The 23,003-nt window shown below is 36.1% G+C and overlaps 1 protein-coding gene across 4 annotated transcripts in view; it reads right to left on the minus strand.

Moving 5' to 3' along the window:
• Window positions 1-23,003, minus strand: part of VRK2 (VRK serine/threonine kinase 2) — a 101,597-nt gene that overhangs the window by 71,833 nt on the left and 6,761 nt on the right. For all 4 annotated transcript variants that reach the window (XM_077766485.1, XM_077766486.1, XM_077766483.1 and 1 more), the window contains 2 exons: window positions 1,778-1,827; window positions 776-845 (listed from right to left, as the gene is read on the minus strand). In XM_077766485.1, coding sequence (XP_077622611.1) covers window positions 776-845; window positions 1,778-1,827 — 120 coding nt within the window. The remainder of the gene's footprint in view (window positions 1-775; window positions 846-1,777; window positions 1,828-23,003) is intronic.

Raw genomic sequence — 23,003 nt, forward strand, 5'->3', positions numbered from 1 at the left:
ATATTTTGAGCAGTTAGTAAAGACTACTTTCCTAACATTTAGGTTTTATTACGGAAAATAATGTTAATTATTGAGTCTATTCTCATTATTCTTTTCTTTAAACACAATGTAGAGGACCTTGACTGTATCATTTTTATTCATATCGACTTCTGTAAAGCTTTACTTAGTCCATCTATATCCTACAGTATTTATAAAATAATTCAGTTATTCTTCAGCTCTGCTCACATCCATTTCTCATTAAATTCCTCTAACTGGTGGTACTTACATGTTTCCATTTCCAGCTCCAACTCATTTCCCAACATTCAAGTTTCTAACACTCTTAGCTTATGTTCTAAATCATTTTGATGTTTAATCATTTCCATACACCTTACACTAATCCATTCTATGGCCACTCCTTTGTTTATATATCTACTGTCCATTTTAATATCTTTTCTTTATGACCTTTGACTCCAAATGGTTTTCTATGAAAAATATGATTTCATTCTACTATCTTTCACACTTAAAGAACTCTTGGTAGCTTAGACCAACAACCTGATATTATATATAAAGTAGTAGAAGCAACTTTGATTTGAAATATGTTAACTCATTATGTATGTAATATCAACATGTACACACCATCTATCTTATTTTTCTATAATAGTGGATTGTATCATTTTACAAGAAAATTTGTGATTGAAAAGAATTTTCCAGAAGGCCAGAAAAGAGAAAAATATTAACACTCACTTTAGCAAACTATATACACACAGAAGTAGCTTGCTTTGCTAAATTTACTTACTGTAGTCTTTTTTTGCAGCTCTTTGATAAAATTTAAGTTCTGAAAATAATGGGCCATTTTCCTGATATTCCTATAAAATACAAGAACAATTAATTTTATTAGGAAAAAATAATCTTAAAGATACAATTGGTATTTCAACTGTGAAAATATGAGTATACATTAGTAATACATAATCATTCTTTTTAAAAATTTTTTTAATGTTTTTTAAAATTTATTTCTGAGAGAGACAGCGTGAGCAGAGGAGACATAGAATCTGAAAGAGGCTCCAGGCTCTGAGCTAGCTGTCAGCACAGAGCCTGACGCGCGGCTTGAACCCACGGACCGTGAGATCGTGACCTGAGCCGAAGTCGGTCGCCCAACTGACTGAGCCACCCAGGCGCCCCAGTAATATATAATAATTCCTGGACAATTTATTATTAAATGCAGGCATCACACTTCCACTAAAAATCGCAGAAAAGCACTAACTAAACTAAATAATCTCATATTTAAACTTAACATCCTGTAATGGTATTTCTATAAAATCCTACACATGAAAAGCAGTCTTCTTATGGAGAGAACTTACTAAAAGTACTGGGAATTATATATGGACACAAACACAGACATTATCTACCAACATGGACATCAGGACTACCCTGGGTTCGTTCATACATGATACCTTTACTGAGTGTCCACTATATCTCATTCATTGTGTTAGGCATAGGGGATACAAACAAAAATAAAACCTCATCCTTGTCTTTAAGGATCTTACAATCTAGAGAAGAGAAGAGAAGAAGGAAAGGAAGAAAGGAGAGGAGAGATAGCTAGATAGGATAAAAAGCTGATAAATGTCAACACAGAAGAACAAAGTTCTCCAGTCTTTACATTTTAAGAATGTGAAAATATACCATAATACTACATTTACTGATAAGTGAAATTAGAAAAGCTACGTTAAGAAATGTTTTTACAAAGATACAATGAGTAAAGCAGAAAAAAGTGAAATACAAATTTAAGAGCAATACTCACCACTTTTATTACATGTCTCGCATCTTTATCTGGTTTATTTGTGGGGAAAGCTGCAGAACAAAACACAAGGGGGTGGGGAGAGTTAGTTGTTCACAGTTACTGAACACCGGGCTAAGCACTTCACATATATTCACTTTTGCATCCTTCCAAGAACATCTTATGGTGGGTATCGTCTCCACGTTACACAAGATACAACTAAGGTTCGACAAGTTGAATAATTTGCTCACTGAGAAGTAGCAGACTGGGGACTGAAACTCTAAATCTATCGGACACCAGAGCCCACACTTTGCCATAAGCTATATTCAAATATTCAAACATGGAAAACAACAGATATTAATCATACAGATCCAAATGTAGGGGAAAATATTTTATAGATATAAAGCATTAAACCCAGTAAATGATACATGGTAAAATCCACTGATTCAAATGTGCTAAATTAAACTCTATGATAATTCAGAAGCAAAAACTGATTCATCTTAACTAGAAAGTTCAGGACATCTTTTTCTTTTTAAAAAAAAAAAAAACAGTTTATTGTCAAGTTGGTTTCCATATAACACCCAGTGCTCATCCCCACAGGTGCCCTCCCCCATGCCCATCACCCCCCTTCCCCTCCCTTCCCACCCCATCAGTCCTCAGTTTGTTCTCTGCATTCAAGAGTCTCTCATGGTTTGCCTCCCTCCCTCTCCCCAACTATGTTTCCCCTTCTTCTCCCCCATGGTCCGCCGTTAAGTTCCTCCTAATCCACCTATACATGCAAACATATGGTAGCTGTCCTCCTCGAAAGTTCAGGACAATTTCTATGCGGCAAAACTCTAAAATAAATCAGGTGAGAATGAGAATCAACTCTTAAAAATCATCTTCTGACTCTTGCAATCAGTCATTCCTACATTAAAGAATGTGTATCTCATAATTAAGTTCATTTCAAGTTATCTCACTTTATCTTATATTTGCCATTTGTATTTTAGATATAGCAATTCAACTTCTGAAAATTCCACTGTTCAAATTTTAGATCCAAGCAATCCTTTCATCTCCATTATCGAAATTATTTAAAAATTCTTTTTCAAATCTTGATAAATTGACTTGCATATTTATTTGTGCCGTAACAGTCTAGAATCTTGCCACTCATCCATTCACTCTTCATCCATGCCTTCCTTCATTAATTCAGCTAACCAGTATTTATTTACCATGAGGCTAGGCTTTGCAAGGCATTGGGCTAAGTGTTAGTATTATGTTTAAAGGAAAGGGAAAGGAAAGATGGTGAAACTAGTATTGAATATGATTAAATATCAGCATCTGACAGATGGAGAACAAGATCAAATTCTTCAAGTAAATTTTCAGTATGTTTATCAAACACTGTCCTCTTCTAACATTTCTCCTTCTCTTTCTCCTACTCCATAAACGTTCCTTTATTTCCCATGATGGATGCAAACAAAACAAAACACAAATTTACTAAAATATATCCATCTACTTTACAGTAGAGTCAACTTATGCACAATTTTCTTAACCATTTCCCAAAATTTTTAATGTCAGCAACGCTAACAACCATTTGAAGAAACTATTACTTCAATGTTAGTTGATCTTGGGTATAAATTATGAACCCAGACCTCTTTATAGTAACAAAAACCTAAACTTGCATATATCAAGTAAAACCCTCTTTTCACCTTGATGCATGTAAAGTCATTCCACTTTCCCCCATGCAGTAGTACCAAGGGAAGTGCAGGAGGAATGGATTATCCATGTCTAAAGCAAAAAGAAAACAAAAGAGAGTATGCACAGAAGAAGGAGTCCAATCCTGTTATCGAAGAAGAGGTAAGAAAAGGCTTTCTTCCCACCCTACAGCAGACTACTTTTACCAGTGTGGTGCCCAAACTTGGGGAGAAACATCCCTGCCCTAGACCTGGTCCATTCAGCACAAAACTGACTCTGGGAAAGGTTATATGCTTTCTGAGGTAGAAGTTGGTAGAAACTTCCTGCTTCTTGTCTAAAAGCAAGCGGCCATGGCAGCAAATATATCATCAAACCCAAGACATGTAAGCAGAAAAGCACAAGGAAAAATGGGGGTGTCAACTAGATAAATAATTTATTTGTGCGCCAATTCGGACAACAGATATCCAACCAGTGCGATGGACTACTCCTTGTTGATTTCAACCAGTATAGCCCTACCACTTTCAAGTCTGAATCTTCCTTTCACATTACTTCACACAAACATAACTATGTGTTGACCTATATTCGAAACATCCCGCACTTGTCATCTGATAACTACATAATATTCTCCATAAACTTCCAAGTCAGATTATACTGGAAGGCCTAAATCCAAAACCAATGGACTGGAAAGCTCTTGGAGGTGAATGTTGAACAAATAAATTATCCTCGTTACCATGGAGGTCTCTTTATAGTAATCAATCAATTAATGAATGAAACAAATATTTATTTTCTACTGTAAGCTTAGTCACATTCTAGCTGGTACAATTAAAAGATAATGGAAAACAGACATGGTATGTGCTTTTATAGTCTAATGGAGAAATCGGACATTCATCAAATACTCATACACAAGTGCAAAACTGTAATTATAATAAATGTAAACGGGAGAGGTAGATAGTAACAAGAGGATGTATGATCGGATCTACATGAAAGGAAATCATTGAGCCAGAACAGTTGGAGAAGTGATGGTGGGCCAGATGCAAATCTGGTTAATAACTTCTGCCTAATGAAAGGCTTTTAAAACTTGAGGTCTAGGTGGAGGATCGGAAACACATAATTAGACATGTATTCTGAACAGATCACTACACTGCAGTGTGGAGACCAGTCTGAAGGGGAACCATAGTACATACTGGGCCCATCAATAAGGATTTAATTTTGATTGACCAGAGAAAAGAGGACTACAGCTTGGACTAGACTACCGATGGTACATAGATTTCAGAGATTTCAGAAAGCAAAACTGGTAGGACTTGATGATGGAACTGAAAAGAATGCTCAATCATAGACAGTGATAGTGTTGACAGTATAGCAGCCTTACACCTTCATTTAAATTTCTGACAAGATAAAATATTTTTTAAAGGGGCACCTAGGTGGCTCAGTGGTTAAGAGCCCAACTCTTGGTTTCAGCTCAGGTCATGATCTCAGAGTTCATGGGTTTGTGCCCTGCATGGGGCTCTGTGCTGACAGTGAGGAGCCTGGTTGCAATTCTCTCTCTCCCTTCTCTCTGCCCCTTCTCTGCTTTTGCCTTCTTTCCCTCTCTCTCTCAAAATAAATAAATAAACTTAACAAAAATAAACTTCTATTGAAAGCTCTGATGAGGTGGTAAAAATACATACTGGACATATAGGCTATCTGCCCTCCTAGCACTTGTTTTCTATTCACTAGGAATTCTATCTAGTTTTTCCTTTGAGGACCCAAACCTCCCACTACCCACACGGACCTCGTAGGGCTACTTCACACGGTACTCCCGCCCTTACATCTCAGTTGGTCACATGACCAAGCCTGGCTAATTGGAATATACAAACCCACTGGCCAGGGCAACCAGTTAAGAAAGAGCAACATGCCTCAACTAGGTAAAAAGTTATTCCCTAGGATTTGACATTAAAATGCAACGGAATACAAGTAGACCATAAGGTGTAAGGATACCAAACCCTAGACATTACTTTTCTCAATTAAACCTAAAATAAAGTCTGAAAGTCAACTACAACAGTGATAAAAGTGAGGTTAAGGTAAGAAGTGAGAAAAGGCTCACTTGAACAAAATAACGAACAAACCAGGACATGATGACTAGAGTTACAGTGTCGTAATGCCATATATGTATCCAGGAGAAAAGAGGAGACAACGATTAGCTTCATAGTTTATTAAATCAAGAGAGTATATTGAAAGTTTAAAGGCAATCTCTAAAATAATAGAAATAAAATTAGTAACTTCAATATCAGTAAAGGAAAAAAGAATTTAAAAACCCTAAAAATAGGAAGATTGGCAAAAATTGGGAAAAAAAGGAAGATAGGAAAATAACAGGTTTTTTTTTTAAAGGCAGGGAAAATATAAAATAGGAAACAGAAATAAATACCAATTTCATATCGATTTTTAGCCACACATGTTTTCATATTATATTATCTCTGAAATTTGAATGTATCTTGTAACTGAAGACACCTTATAGTTGCTGTTGACCACATAGCAGTGTGACAGTTGTCACTGCCTACACAGGTACAAACCTAGTCCCAGATGTCTGTCTTCATTTCCATTGACCCTTATACATTGCTAATAATGTTATGTGTTACATTTAATTGTCACTAAAAATGATTTGTGCACGTAGAAAAATTAATTAATTTACCAGTCCAAAAACAGAAAAGTGGTACTTAAACTTGATGTTAGTGAAAAAAAATGTTAAGACAGGACTGTACCAACTGAGTACTCTATAAGTTCCACATGTAAGACTATTTTAAAGGTATTGTATCATAGTTTAATGGGAAGTATTAGGTATTGGATATAAAGCAGGCTGTATATAAACACAAAAACAATGATTCAAGTGACAGATAATTATGAACTTTTAAGCATCTAATGGAGAGTCAACATATGTATATAAAATGATGATGTATCTTATAATCACAGATATCTTAGATGTGAAAAAACATGCCAGTAATCATAATAAATTTGAGTAGACTAAGTTCATCAGGTAAGAAAAGAAACTGTAGGATTGTGGGGCGTGTGGGTGGCTCAGTCAGTTAAGTATCCGACTATAGCTCAGGTCATGATCTCACGATTTGTGAGTTCAAGCCCCGTGGTGTGCTCTGTGCTGACAGCTCAGAGCCTGAAGCCTGCTTTGGATTCCGTGTCTCCCCCTCTCTCTGCCCCTCTCCAGCTCATGCTCTGTCTCTCTCTGGCTCTCAATTAAAAAAAAAAAAATGTTAAAAGAAACTATAAAATTGTCAGAAAAATAAATAAATGTATACTATTTATGAGACATAACTAAAACCTAGTGATGCAGAGAAAATAAAAAGATAAAGAAACTAGCCAAAACAAGCTGAAAAAAGACTAGATATGTATTTTCAAAATTATAGAAATCTTAGGACAAAAGAATTACTAGATATAAAGTTAGTACCACCTAATCATTAGAAAAATGATTCAATGGAATGACTAAATTCATGAACTTGAAAACATCTGATAATGTACCTTCATAATAGAGAAATCAAAACCCAGACTTAGAAGAAAAATGAAAAAGTGCAAAAATCATGGAATATTTTAAAACAATATGTAATGTATAGGCAAGCAGACAAAAATAATTAAAATAATACAATTAACAGTTTTTGTCTAAAGGCCACATAAAATAACCCAACAATTAAATCACATACATTCTTTTCAAAAACATTTTTTAACTGCCCATAATTTTACCCAGAAAGCAGGTTTCCTTGAATATCAAAGAATAAGAATTATTAAGACTACATTATGTGACTATAATGCCTAGATCATAGGCCAAAGAAGAAATCACAATGGAATTTAGAAAATACACAGGACTTGCTTGCACCTTGGTGGCTCAGTCAGTTAAGTGTCTGACTCTGGATTCTGGCTCAGGTCATGATCTCAAGGTCATGAGATTAAGCTCTGTATCAGGCTCTGTGCTGGCCATGAAACCTGCTTAAGATTCTTTCTCTCTCTCGCTCTTTCTCTTTCTATCTTAAAAAGCAAAAGAAATAAAATACATAGCACTGAATAATACTAAAATTTTCATGTTGAAACCAATTAGGATATAGTTAAAGTATATATTTGTTACTTGTTTTTCTCTGATAGAATGTCTTCGCATCACAAAGACAGAAAGATTTAGTTTTATTTAGATGTGTCTCAAGAACCCCAGGTAAGGTCTAATAAGTATTCATTAAATAGCTGATGAATAATTTAATGAATAAAGGTAGTAGTTAGAAATTACATTTTTATTTTAAGAAAACCGAGAAGTACTCAAGATGGTGCCTTGGGAGGCTCCTGAGCTCCCCTCTGCCTGAGAATGGAAAGGTACAGCCACACATGAAGTAAGTAGTTCCTTCTGAAAGAGATTTAGAAACTCGCTGAGCTCCTCCTACACATCAGGGTAATGAGAAAATACATCAATAAGGGACACTCACTGTGATCCCCTTCTTTGGAACACTGACAAGTCTTGGCATGCTCTCAAATACTGGGTGCGACTAAGAACAAAAGGCAGCTAGGGAAATCAGCCTGAAGAGACAACTAGGAGCTTCAGCTGGGCTGACTGACGAGATTCATTTTCCTACACAAGACCACTCTGTCATGTCCAGAAGAGGTGGTTATTCTCTCCAATGCACAGAAAACAATGAAGAGAGTCAAGGAAAATGAAGAAATGGTGGAATATTTTCCAAATGGAAAAAAAAAAAAAGATAAGTTTCCAGAAACAGATCTTTATGAAAAGGAGATAAGTGGTTTACCTGATGGTTCAAAATAATGATCAAAAAGATGATTAGTGAGGTCAGGAGACAGCAATGTATGAACAAAGTTAGATTTCAACAAAGAAGCAAATGAACAAAAATTACAAAACACCAAACAAATTACTGAGTTGAATAATAACTGAACTAAAAATGGATAATAGGGGGCTTCAATATCCTAATTCCAGCAATGAATAGATCATCAGACAAAAAGTCAGTAAAAAAAAAACACTGACTTCAACTCTATGTTAGACAAGACGGACCTAACAGACATAGATAGAATAGACAGAATACACATTCTTCTCAAGCACATATGGAATAGTCTTCAAGATAAATCAGGGTAAGTGACCAAAAAAACCCCAAAAAACAAAAAAACTAAAATTTCTTAAAACAAATTTAAGAAACTGTGAGCATATCAAATATCCTTTCTGACCACAATGGGATGAAAGTGGTATCAATTACAAGAAGAAAATTTGAAAATTCATAGAAATACGGAGATTAAACAACATGCTTCCAAATGACCAATGGCTTAAAGAATTAAAGAAGGAAAAAATAACCTGTACAGCTCAGCACCACCACAACCCCCCCAACACACACACACACACACACACACAGCTCACACTCAAACTAACAAATAGTCCAATTAAAATAGGCAGAGGGGGGACAACTAGGTGGCTTAGTCAGTTAAGGTCCAACTTTAGCCTAGATCATGATCTCATGGCTCATGAGTTCAAGCCCTGCATGGGGCTGTCTTCTGTCAGCGCAGAGCCACTTCAGATCCTGTCTCCCTCTCTCTCTGCCCCTCTCCTGCTTGCTCGCTCTCTCTCTAAATTTTTAAAGTGGGCAGAGGATCTAAACAGACTTTTTTTCCAAGAAGACATACAGATGTCCAATAGACACATGAAAAGATGCTCAACATCACTAATCATGAAATAACAAGAAATAACAAACAAGAAATAACAAATGTTGGTGAGGATGTAGAGAAAAAGGAACCTTCACACACTGTTCGTGGGAATGCAAATTGGTACAGCCACTGTGGAAAACAGTACAAAGGTTTCTTCAAACAATTAAAGATGGAAATACCACATGATCCAATAATTCTACTACCAGGTATTTACTCAAAGAAAATGAAAACAGTAATTCAAAAAAATATACTCACCTCTATGTTTATTGCAGCATTATTTACACAGCCAAGATACAGCAGCAGTCTAAGTGCCCATCAATAGTTGAATGGATAAGGAAGATATAATGTACACACCCACAAATATTACATAGCCATAAAAAAGGATGAGACTGTGCCATTTGCAACTACATGAATGGACCGAGAGGGCATTATACCAAGTGAAATAACTCAGACTGAGAAATACAAATACCATATAATTTCATTCATATGTGGAATGTAAAAAAAAATGAACAAAAATAAGGCAGAGTCAGACCTATAAATACAGACAACAGAGTGATGGTTGTCAGAGAGAATGGGGATGGAATAATGGGCAAAATGGGGAAAGGGGAGTGGGAAATACAGACTTCTAGTCAGGGAATGAGTAAGTCATTAGAATAAACGGCACAGCATAGTGAATAAAGTCAAAGGTATTGTGTGGTAATAGATGGTAACTACACTCGTAATGAGCATAGAATATCCTATAAAGAAGTTGAATCACTGTATTGTACCCTGAAATTAATCTAACATTGTGTGTCAAGTATACTTTAAAATTTTAATAAATAAATAAATGAGTAAAGCATACTTTCAAATTTAAAAATACCTGAAACAAATAGAAATGAAAACAACATATCGATACTTAGGAAATGCAGCAAAAGTAGTTCTAAGAGGAGAGTGTATAACAATAAACTTCTACACTAAAAAAAATAAAAATCTAAAATAAACAACCCAACTTTAGGCATTAAGGAACGAGAAAAAGAACAAAGCTCAAAGTTAGTAGAAAGAAGGAAATAACAAAGGTCAGAGTGGAAATAAATGAAATAGAGACTAGGAAGACAATAGTAAAAATCAAGCCAGACAAGGACACTCCAAGAAAGAAAAATTACAGACCAATATCCCTGATAAACATATATACAAAAGTACTCAACAAAATACTGGGAAAATGAATTCAACAGTACATTAAAGGTTCACACACCATAATCAAGTAGGATTTATTTTTGAAATGCAAGGATGGTTCAACATAGGCAAATCAATCAATGCAATCCACCCACCACATTAAGAAAATGAAGGATAAAAGTCTTAAGATAATGTCAATAGATTAAAAAAAGGCATCTGACAAATTCAACATCCTTTCACCATGCAAGCCTCTCAAACATTTGGGTACAGAAAGAACATACCTCAACATAATTAAGGCCAGTTTTGAGACACCAATACCAAATATACTGAACTGTGAAAAGCTTAAAAGCTTTTCATTTAAGGTCAGGAACAAGACAAGAGTACTCACTCTCACCATTTTTACTCAACGTAGTACTGGAAATCCTAGCCAGAGCAACGGGCAAGAAAAAGATAAAAATTATCTATATCAGGAATGAAAGATTTATCACTATAAAACATGGTGACATTAAAAGTATAATTATGGGGGCACCTGGGTGATTTAGTCAGTTGAATACCTGACTCTTGATTTCAGCTCTAGCCATGATTCCAGGATTGTGGGATCAAGCCCCACTCTGATTTCTATGCTGAACGTGAAACATGCTTAAGATTCTCTCTCTCCCTCCCTCTGCCCTTCTCCCCTACTTGCATGCCCTCTCTGTCTCACTCTCAAAAAAAAAAGTACAATTATGAACTTTATATATACAAATTTGACAATTTAGATTCAATGGACCAATTCCTTAAACATCACAAGTTACTAAAAGTTATCTAAGATGAAATAACCAAATTAGTTCTAAAACTACTGATGAAAGTAAAATCAAGTTAAGAAAAAACATCTGATAAGAAGTATCTCTAAGCCCAATGACTTCAGTGTAGAATTCTACAAAACTTTTAAAAAAGAAATAATACCAACTCTACATACTCACTTCCAGAAAGCAGAAAAGGAAGGAATAATTCACAACTCATTTTATAAAGCCAGCATTACTCTGATATCAAAACTAGACAACATTAGTAGGAAAAAGAAAAAGAAAACTACAGACCAAGAGCCCTCATGACATTGATTGGGGGGGGGGAACCCCAAACTGCACAATCATAACAATTGAAGCAGAAAAAGCATTTGACAAAATTTAATACCTATTCCTGATAAAATCTTTGCGTATACTAGGAGAAAGCTCCCTCAGCTTTATAGACTATTTATTTAAAAAACAAAAACCTGTTGTTAACATGATACTAAATGATGAGAGACTGAAAGCTTTGTCCTTAAAATTTGGATCAAGTCAACAATATCCATTATCACCATTCCTATTCAATAAAGTACTAGAAGTCATGGCCAGTGCAAAAAGTTGAGAAAAATAAAAGACATACAGATTGGAAAAGAAGAACTAAAGCAGTCCCTTTTTACAGAAGACAGGATTATCCATACAGAAAATCCTAGAATAAACAAGTTTGCCAAGATCATGGAACATAAGGTGAACATGCAAAAATCAACTGTATTTCTATGTACTAATAATGTACAATTGAAAACCAAAATTTTAAAAGCAATGACATTTTCAATAGCACCAAAAATATAAAAAGAAAACTTTCATTTATACTTAAGTATCAGTACATGTACAAGGCCAATTATGCTAAAAACTATAAAATGCTGATGAAAGAAATTAAATAGCTAAAGAAATGGAGAAACATACTATATTTGTAGATGGAAAGACTCCTCATAGCAAAACTGTCAATTCTCTTCAAATTTATCTATAGATTTAATTAAATACCAACCAGGGAGCCTAAGTGGCTCAGTCGGTTAAGCGACCAACTTCGGCTCAGGTCATGATCTCACAGTTCGTGGGTTCGAGCCCCGCGTCGGGCTCTGTGCTGACAGCTAGCTCAGAGCCTGGAGCCTGTTTCAGATTCTGTGTCTCCCTGTCTCTCTCTGACCCTCCCCTGCTCATGCTCGCTCTCTCTCTCTCTCTCTCTCTCTCTCAGAAATAAATAAAACATTAAAAAAAATTTTTTTTAAATAATTAAATACCAACCAAAATCTCAGGAAAGTTTCCTTCTTTCTTCTTCTTTTTTTTTTTTTTTGTAAATACAGGTAAATTGATTTAAAAATGTATACATAAAGGCAGGGACTAGAAGAGATAAAATAATTTTGAAAAAGAGCAAAGTTGAAGGAATTACCTAAATGTCCTTCAATGGCAGATTAAACAAATTGTGGTACATCCATATAGTACAGTACTCCTCGGCAATAAAAAGAAATAAACTATGGATATGTACGACTTGGACGAATTTCGAAGGCACTATGCTATATGAAAAAGAATCCAATCTCAAAAGGTTACATACTGTATGATCCCACTCAATTGGAATTCTGTACGTTTTTTAAAAGACAAAGTTGTAGCGACAGAACAGATCAGTGGTTGCCACCAGCTAGAGCTAAGGACAGGATGTAACTACACGGGGACAGTATGAGGAAGACTTTAGGGATGAGGAACCTGTTCTGCACTCTAACTGTTGTGGTACGATAAAACCCATAGAGATGTGCACAGACCAAAAGGCATTTTTTATGTCAATTTAAAAATATTAACAAAATGATACAATATATAATTGTAACATAAAGTAAAATATGCTGAATGGCAACAAGGCAAACATAATTTTGAAAATATACGATGTATAACTTTGGCAGAAAATGCAAAATGGATAGCAACACTAGGCCTCAAGGGGAAGGTGGTCTTCAAATAAACATAATTGGAATATGTAGAAACTGGGGACAGAATGCTAGGGAGAAAGACAAAAACAGAACAAGCAAGTTGATCTTAGTAGTTATTTCCAGCAGCGAATTCAAAGACTGTAACACATAAAAATTCTGGGATTTTTGTTGTTGTTGTTGTTTGTTTTGAGAGAGAGAGCACACAAGCAGGGGAGGGGCGGTGAGGGAGGGGGCACAAAATCCAAAGCGGGCCTGACAGGCTGACAACTGACAACAGTGAGCCAGATGTGTGGCTTGAACTCATGAACCATGAGACATGACCTGAGTTAAAGTTGGAAGCTCAACATCTGAGCCACCCAGGTGCCCCAACATTGGTTGTTTTTTTTTTTAATACTTACTAAATCACCACATACTTAATTCTTAAAATGAGTTCCTGTAGAGTTAGCAAACAAAAGCTTATTCTCTATAAAGGTGTTAAATCCCTTCCAAATAAAAATTATTTATTAATTACATATTCAACTTTGTAGCTTATTAAATATTATAGTTTAATCAGTTATCTTCAAACTCTTTTTAGTGCTAGAATGTTCCTCAAAAACTTAATACCACAGGGGTTGCCTGGGTGGCTGGGTCGGTTAGGAGTCCAGCTTCAGCTCAGGTCGTGATCTCATGACTCACAAGTTCAAGTCCTGCATCGGGCTGTGTGAGGACAGCTCAGAGCCTGGAGCCTGCTTTGGATTCTGTCTCCAGCTCTCTCTCTGCCCCTCTACCACTGGTGTTCTGTCTCTCTCTCTCTCTCTCTCTCCCTCAAAAATAAATAACGTTAAAAAAATTTAAATAGAAACCAAGCTCGATACACAGAAGATCAAGGTGGAAACGCTCAGGTTGAAACATGGGTGGAGAGACCAGAACCCCTGCTCATTCCACCTGTATGCTAGGCACCATTAGAGAACTATGAAGACCTACTGGCAATAGATTTGTCCCTTTCTGAGTTTGTTTATAACACCTCCAGTCATAACTACATTTGTAATAATTTCTTATTAAATGTCTTCTAGATTCTCTCTTTTTTTTTTTTAAGCATAAAAATACACTGTAGCATTCTGGACATATTACATTCTATCGTTACATTTTCACTTGGCTTTATTAAATTTCTGCCATTCTGTAATGTCCTTATTTAGCTCTTTTAAAGGTTTTACTATAGAATGTAAAAAATAACAATAAAGTCCTGCTTTATTTTACTCTTTATTTACCTGTGCATGGAAAACCTTGATCTTTTTATTGTTTTAAGTACTTCTCTTTTGACAATTGATAAGGGATTTTTGTCACTGATACTTCACAAAGGGCCAGACTGCTTTTATCGAATACAATAAATGGCAATTGTACTATGATCCAACACTCTGTAAATTTATATTATTGTTATTCTTCTTTGTGCTTCTTTGCCCATTCCTTAGCAGTAGTGATACATACTTCATATTTTACTTCATGTTATAATAGACAATTTTTCAATCCATTTACCTATTCTCAAACTTCCAACACTGCTACATTCTAAATTCAGGTATTTTCATCATTATTAACTCGGTATGTTTTAAGCTTGCTTGAAGGATTAACATATAATTTAGCTTTTTTTGTTTAACTTTCGACTCTATAATTCCTAACCATGGTTTATAAATCTACCTTAGAAATCTGGATTGCAATATAAAACTCTATGTTCATAACGATTTTTACTGAACTGGTGGTACTTTGTATCATCAAATCTTCTTTTAATTTTTTAATTCATTTAGCTCTTCTAGGTCTCTTTAAATTATGCACTTTCAAATGTCCTTTATCTTTGTGGTAATCTGTTATAAAATTATTTCAGATTTCCTAAGACCTCAAGTGTTCCCTCCTATCTCTTACGAGACATTTAATTTGGTCAGACAGTATACTTGAATGAGAGCCATGTTTCTTTTAGCTATCGTGATGTCTTTGTATTTTCAGCCTATGAATTTCAGGCTAATATAGTTCTTGACCTCATTTCCTAAAATGGTATTGCAAATTTTGTATTTTGTTTAAAAACCTACTATGTAAGAACTTCAGCCCTGCCCTCACTTTTTAAAACACTTTGTAAAATTCATGCTGAAATTAGGCTTCAAATAAAGGAAGCCTTGCTCTTTAATAATGGTCCCATTTTTGTAAAGGTCTTTACCTTCTTATTACCAAAGATATATTACATAGACAGATAATAGAACTACTATTTTTTCTTCTTGATGATCTCTTTTAGATCACTGTTCTCTGACAAACATTTGCTTTGCTTGTTCATTAATAGTATAACTAATTTTTGCTCAGCTGGATCAACCCTTTCCATAAAACCTCTATCTATGTTTCAGTATCTCTTACCACCTTTTAGAACCTCACAGATTTTTCAGGGTCAGAAAGAACTTAAAATTTCCTTCTCCCAATAAAAATCTCTATTTTTACAACGATTCCATAATGCATTCCATTTACACTGCACTAAATTTCAGAACACTTATACTTGTTCAAAAGCTTTCTGCTGGAGTAGAAATTCTGATACTATAGAGTCTATACAATTTTTTCCTCTCCTTTTCATCACATGGCAATATCTTCTCATTAGATATACAACTTTCTTTTGCTTTTTCCTCACTTACCTTGAAGTGAATTGTGTAGGGATTTTTTTTTTTTTGGGGGGGGGTCTTACTATTTTTCCTCTGCCATCTTTCTAACACTTTGTAAGATAGAAAGTTTACATAACTAATACCCACTCTCAACTGTAATACTCACATCTGACACTGGAAACCTATGTTAGAATTGATTTTTTTAGCATGTGATTTTTTAATAGAAACAAGATGAAATATAATGAATAGCTTTTCTTCACATTTTCCAGAAGTTGAAATTAATAACCCCATATCACTGTAAGTGCTGAAAAACAAATATTCTAATGCAATACTTTATTTTGTTCATTCTTTCCCTTGCTATGCATATTCTCCAAAGAAAAAAAGTATCCTAGTATAAAAACTAGCTTTGCAGTACCTATTAAATATCTCATCTCCACAAAAAAACACCTAAGCATTTGCCTCTGCGTGAAATGTTACAATTTTTTTTCATAAACTCATTTACAGATTTGTAATAAATCACTACCGTTATGTAATAACATCTTGAAGGAATTGAAAAATTTTGCACAAATTATACTCCTATTAAAGATTAAGTATTTGGGGATCTGAGCAAATACTATACGAAAACATACTCTTTACCAAGATTCTACTAATCTAAGTATTTTGTTTTGTTTTGTTTTACTCTCAAAAGACCTAGTTTTCTAAATATTAGTGTATCTTTACTATCCAATGAATAAAAAGACATGGTCAAGAATAACCCAATTATTTGTCACATTATCTATTTCTACAGGATGCCTATTCAAATTGTATCATAGGGCTTTAAAGAGGCTTCTTTTGATCTTCCTGCTGTTTAGACTCAAATGCATAAAATTATTCCGTTTGCAAAGAGCAAAAAATCCACCAACTCTTTCTTTCTTACCAGTTTGTATGCGCTATTGGTTGACTCCTCTCACTTTTTTTTTCATAAAAATATTGTTTGACCTAAGTATAGTACATTTTTAATGCATTTTTCCAGTTCTTAGCATTAGATTTACTATAAATATCAGATGTTCCTCCACAGATTTTTGTGAACTTAATATTAAAAACATATCGCGGATGCTCGACACCTCAGGTTCTCAATCTGAAGGAAAATGACACCGTTATCAGCATCATCACTAACAGATTTCTTAAACGAGCTGCCAATACTATCAATGAGATATTTCACGGTTATTTTAGAAATGAGCATGTCATGAGCATATCATCTGCAACCATCTTCTCTGGCTAGCGATACATTGAAAGTGTTCTTTGACAAAGGACATCCATCACTAGAGCCAAGAGACCTGAGTTCAAATGTAGATGGGGACAATTACAAAAACTGCAAGGCACCCAAGCAAATCTCTTCACCGCCCTAAGCCTCCATATCTTCCTTAGTAGTTTACTGAGCGAAGGAAATGAAATAACGCACATAAAGCATTCAACACAGAGCCTGGCACGCACTTAAGTGAAAAGACTTTAGTAGAAGCTGATGTTGGTAACGATTTCCTAAAAAAGATTTCGACAACTATCGGTAGCAGTTACCGGATGCCGCAGACGCGTATGACTCGTCTGCTACTCTCTAGTGTAGATTTGCTCTTTCATTCTTTTCTACTTTTCTGTGTTCTGTGTTCACGGCCTCCTGAGTGAGGCTTTGGTAGCATCACCTCTAAGAATTTCATTAGGTGGCACTCAGAACACATACAATGGAAGCTGTGCTCTCCATGAGCCTCTTTTTTTCATACATGTTGTAGCTTCCGATTGCTCTTGCTAGAAATAAATTTGGGGAAAGCTGCTGTTACTCCATGTTGAGCCTAGATGAGAAAAATGGCCAGTGTCTCTGGGGAATAATTAACAAAAGACAGTTTGTTTCATCTTCATGATAAAATACGGCATCCCTATTAAAAGGCAAATTCATCATTCCCAAAAGTTAAATAGAATGACACTTTAAAAGTAATTCCAGCTGATTAAATTTAGGGTTCTGAAAAAAACTTTAATTCATGAATATACTCTGAATCCTTCATTTGATTTTAAAATGTATAAATGTTCATTTAACTTTGAGCCCTTGCCTCTCAGTGTTCTATTCTGAGCTAGTCAAACAAGTGGTAGCAGGCATGCTGGGCTCAATAATACTGCCTCTCATATTTAAATACTCTTTTTCACTTGGATTGCAAATTAAAGACAGTCTCCTGAACACTGACACATTTTCAATGATTGATTTTGCAAAACGTGTTGATTTTTCTTACACTGTTTTGCCTCTGTGTGTGTCAACTTTGGCCTTCTTTTCTTGCTCCTTTGCAGCATTGCTGTCTCTTTGAAGCCATTGTCTGCCTGATATGAAAAATGTACATTAAACCTCATGACTAATTACACAGACAGAAAATTCCCGAGCTCAAATATAAAACACCCATGCCCAGAAACCATAACAAAAGCTTCTGACTACGTACAAAACTCTTAATCAGACCTTTCATTCACTTGAGTTCAAAGAAATTCCAATAATTTATTTTCTGTTAAAGTTGTGTTTATATTCTTTGAAAAGCAGATTTCTTATGCATGTTACATGCCTACAAATCAATCCATTTAACCACAAACAACATCCAGGCATTCCCTCCACAGAAGTTTAGACTTGCAGTTAGGTCTGCTATTAGTGCTCCTGGATGAATTCAATTAAGTGCTACACAGAATTGTTTTCTGCCAGATACAAAACTGTTTAGGCTTCATACAGTGTCCAGTTTTGTTGTTTGTTTGTTTTTTTTTAATTCCCTGCACTATGCATTAGTGAAGTAGACTTTTCCCAATAAACCCTAAGATCTATGAAGTACACAGTTTCTGAGAGTTTAAAAACATACTTGAAAAGAAAGTGAACAGATACTTGTCTCCCCCTAAAATATACAGAACAACACCTCTAGATCTAAAAGTACAGAGCCGTACACACATACCGCGGGGTACAGTATGCAGAGCACAAAATTTCATCTCAGGTAACCTAGTGGTTGGGAAAATTATTTTTCCACCAACAGACTAGTTCTGGAGCTCATCTAACCTATGGTTTTTGAAACACTGTCCTAGGCAAGGCCTTGTTTAAGCATCCCGAGAGAATGCCTGCAAGGAGTTTAGGATGCAGTGTTGTGGGGGAGGTGAATGAAAGTACACGCACAGCGCACAGCGATCGCAGGAAGCGACGAGAAAAACACTGAAAGAACACACCATGGAAACAAAGACGGGAAAGTTGTGGGTGCTCCCTTCCTTGCTTGCCTCCTGCGCATGCTCGGNGACTTTTCCCAATAAACCCTAAGATCTATGAAGTACACAGTTTCTGAGAGTTTAAAAACATACTTGAAAAGAAAGTGAACAGATACTTGTCTCCCCCTAAAATATACAGAACAACACCTCTAGATCTAAAAGTACAGAGCCGTACACACATACCGCGGGGTACAGTATGCAGAGCACAAAATTTCATCTCAGGTAACCTAGTGGTTGGGAAAATTATTTTTCCACCAACAGACTAGTTCTGGAGCTCATCTAACCTATGGTTTTTGAAACACTGTCCTAGGCAAGGCCTTGTTTAAGCATCCCGAGAGAATGCCTGCAAGGAGTTTAGGATGCAGTGTTGTGGGGGAGGTGAATGAAAGAGTACACGCACAGCGCACAGCGATCGCAGGAAGCGACGAGATAAACACTGAAAGAACACACCATGGAAACAAAGACGGGGAAGTTGTGGGTGCTCCCTTCCTTGCTTGCCTCCTGCGCATGCTCGGATTTTCATTAAGGGCCACCGGCCACCATTTGTTTTCACAGCCCAAGCTCCGACAGACTCTCCTGGCTGCGGGTCCACCAAATCTAGGTACTCTGTTCTGTGTAAGCTGCTGCTTGCTTCTGTTAGACCAGCTCTCCTCCGCCTCTAGCTGTTCTTCTCACGCACTTATCGAGTGCAGTCAAGGCATCACATGCCACCACACTACTCTTTGGGGAAACCTTGCGCTAACTACCAGCGCACCAATTGGCTGGTCCAACCTTTGGAGCTACAATTTCAGTTGCCTGAAAACGAGGTTCCGGAACAGGGAGGTGAGAGGAGGAAGGGGGGAGAGTGGTCACACTACTCCAGAAATGGCCACAATACCTAAGCAGAGTAAGTTGGAATAAGGTCTGCACATGAGCCAAAGCTTAGAATTTCATTGCCTTTGTTGGCTCATGTCACTTCTTTAATTAATGTCACTTTCTCTGTTTTAATATCAGAGCGAGTGACAAGAGTGCTTCTGGATGAATTGTGTTTTCTGAGGACTGTATGGCATACTCTCCCGCAGTCTGACAGAGGGACGTGCCAGCTTTACTTGGCAGTTACAGTGCACCAGCTTTAGTTTTAGTAGTTTAATTTGTGGCAGTTATATGTTTTGAATACGTTGAAGTATTCACAACGGTCTCATGGAATCTGTTCCATAGATAAAGTTTACACAGTGGAAAAGAAAAAGCAATGGCTATAAGGTGATTAGGAAAAGCATCTCTTGGCCACAGCTGGCCTTCCAGGCATTCCTGTCAATTTAAGAGCGTTTAGAGGGATATGATTATAGTGGTCACAAGGAATGGTGCCCTCCCTTTTTTTTTTTTTTGCCCAGTTCCGTAGTTGGTGTGAGACGATCATAAGGAATATGATATTTAGAACTCAATTTTATGCAAAATCCATTATTCAAGAAGTGAAGTTTATATACATGATAGACATGCAATGAAATAAATGTTAGAATAGAAAACTTTGTTACTTATGCATTAAGTTGATTCTAACATTTTGGTAAACTAAGTTCTTATTGATATAAAATTCAGAACAATTTCTGCATGGAGGATAAAGGACTGAACTTTTCCTTTCGGGTTTGCCGAAGATCTTTCCATTGGAGGGTGAAGTATCCTGAAGGGGTTTTTGTTTGTGGAGTTTTTCCTTCATCTCCTTTATAGGCTTTCGTGAAGCTCCATCAGCTCACGGTGAGAGCTGCCACCAAGGAGTTCTTCCAAACTTTGCCTGCCCTTTCTAAATGTGGGTTCTTTACTGCAGCAGGTTGAAGATCTGGCTTTGATTGCACCTGGCTCTGCTGGAGAACAGAAATATTCATCTCCACTGAATGCATGCTGCTTAAGTGCTGGAGGCACTTGCAGGAGAGTAACTCTCATTGGAAACTTCATTACAATACTTTCTCTTCCCTACATGAAGTAGTAATTCTCATTCACCAAAGATAGAATTTTGCCTGACACAGCCACGGGAGCTCCTGTTTGACTTTCAAAATTAATCAACCTCTAAGCTGGGGTAGAAATGGCATGTCCTTTAACCTTAAGCACAAAAAGCTCTCAACAGACTGCAGTTTTTATATCCCTGGATGAGAGTTTGGGCCCCTAATACTTAAACTTGATGCACATACTGGGTTTCTGGCATGCTTTTGCCCATACCCATCTGCTAGCCTGGCACCGGGCCCATTCAGAAGGTGTGATGCCAGTTTCAATAGGGCATAGGTGCCAATCAAAGATGGGTTTGGAGGGGCAGCATGCAGAACGCAGCAAAAGTCAGCTCTTCTGCCAGAAGATCCTCCTGTTATCATATAATGCCAATGAAGGGCCACATGCTTCATTGCTTGGGATCACATTGCATCTGTAGATGTTTCTGGCCTTCAATGGATGTCTTTCTACAGAATCATTTCCCTCAAGTATTACTTGATTGGAGACATTAAAGAAAAGTCTACCTGACTGAGGCTCATCCTGTTAAAAGGAACGGTGGAAACCTTCAACAACTGTCTTGAAACACTTCCTGAGTTTTCTGCCTTTTCTCCTAAGATATTCTTCTGTGTGGAATATTGTATAGTATATTCATTCCACGCATTGGAGTTATAAAGGACAAACATTCTGAAGAAGTACTAATTGCAAAACCAAGTACGTGAGCGGTATAAGATGCATGAACACCTCTGTACCATTACGTGTCAACAGTGGACAAGTTTTCATCATCCAAATAACTATTTTCAAGTGAATCCTCATATTTAGAGCTTCAGAGTTTAATTTTCCTCTCCTTTATTTTATAAACATGGATATTACTGTGTCTTAAAAGAAAGACCATACCTACTATTTATTCCTCGTCTTCCATATCGAAAGGAAAAAGGAAAAAAAAAAAAAAACAACCCCAAAACACTTCAGAAGCAAAGTCTATCCATATTTCATAAGGAGGCCAGAAGCTCTCAAAAGCTGAGAGTTCTTTTATTGTGTGGCAATAGAGGTGAGCTCATTTCGTGAAGAAGAAATTTCCCTATAGCAATAGGTTTCAAATTTTAAAACCTTGACCACTGTAAGCAGTTCTAAGACAGTAACAGGTGCAATGGAAGAAACATAATATATAAATCAATGAAGAATGAGTAGTTTGTAAATCTTCCCTGAAGGCAAAAAAAAAAAAAAAAATTGACAGTAAAAATGTTGAAAATGAAGAACCGTAACATATGTTAAAAAGATCAGACACTCAACAAAATGAAAAAGACAAGCAAAGCTAAGCTTTAAAAGAACTCTCCCTTTTTATACAAAGAACCCAAACTTCTATAAATACTTAGATTTCTTAAGCTGATAGGTTCGTGAACATTCCTCTTTCTTCAAGAACTCAAAATTAATAGCCTATGGACAACAAACGCAAAATTAAAATACATCTTCTACAGACTTTTATTTCTGGTGTATAGGTCTAACAAGTGTATTAAATTCACAAAATCCCAACTGATACCTTCCTCTTGTGCATCTCTCTCTCCACACCTTCATCTGGGAACTAATTTATTATGTATACTAGTTTCTAGCACAAGTTTTCCCTATCTCATGTTTATGTCCTTCTTCTAACCCCCACGGCCTCATTTTCAAAATTTTGTAGTTACAGTCACAGGGGCCCTATAATGTTGCACTGTGTCAGATAAGAGTAACTGCTTACCCCAAAGCTTTCACTCTAAGACACTGCCAAAATGGCATTTCATACAGCAATACATAATGAAGCCATATGTGTTCCAATAATGCCACTTTGTTGCCAGCATTATCATTGGCTCTTCTGAACATTATTCTACATACCTCAAAAATTAATCCATTATTGTGGACAAAAAAGTAAAGTAAAAACGACACATGCATAAATCATCTTTTCTATTCCTTCAAAAATACAAGTCTGTTTCCTTATCAATGAGTGAGTTAAGCTTTGATAATTTCTAACAAACCTACTTAGGCTACCCTCTTCCTCATTCCCCCCCAAAAAAAGGTTTCTCCTGTGTTTCTAAAGCAAACTAGAACTAATCTGAAAGCACGTCCCAAAAAAGGTACAACCATCTCTTAGATGAAATCTGCGCATTTATCCACGGACAAGTGATTCAATCTTAAGGCTTCACCTGAGTTTAATTTTAGTTATAATAACATGTTCTTCTTT

The sequence above is a fragment of the Crocuta crocuta genome, unplaced genomic scaffold (assembly GCF_008692635.1).
Source record: "Crocuta crocuta isolate KB4526 unplaced genomic scaffold, BGI_CrCroc_1.0 scaffold113, whole genome shotgun sequence".
Lineage (NCBI taxonomy): Eukaryota > Metazoa > Chordata > Mammalia > Carnivora > Hyaenidae > Crocuta > Crocuta crocuta.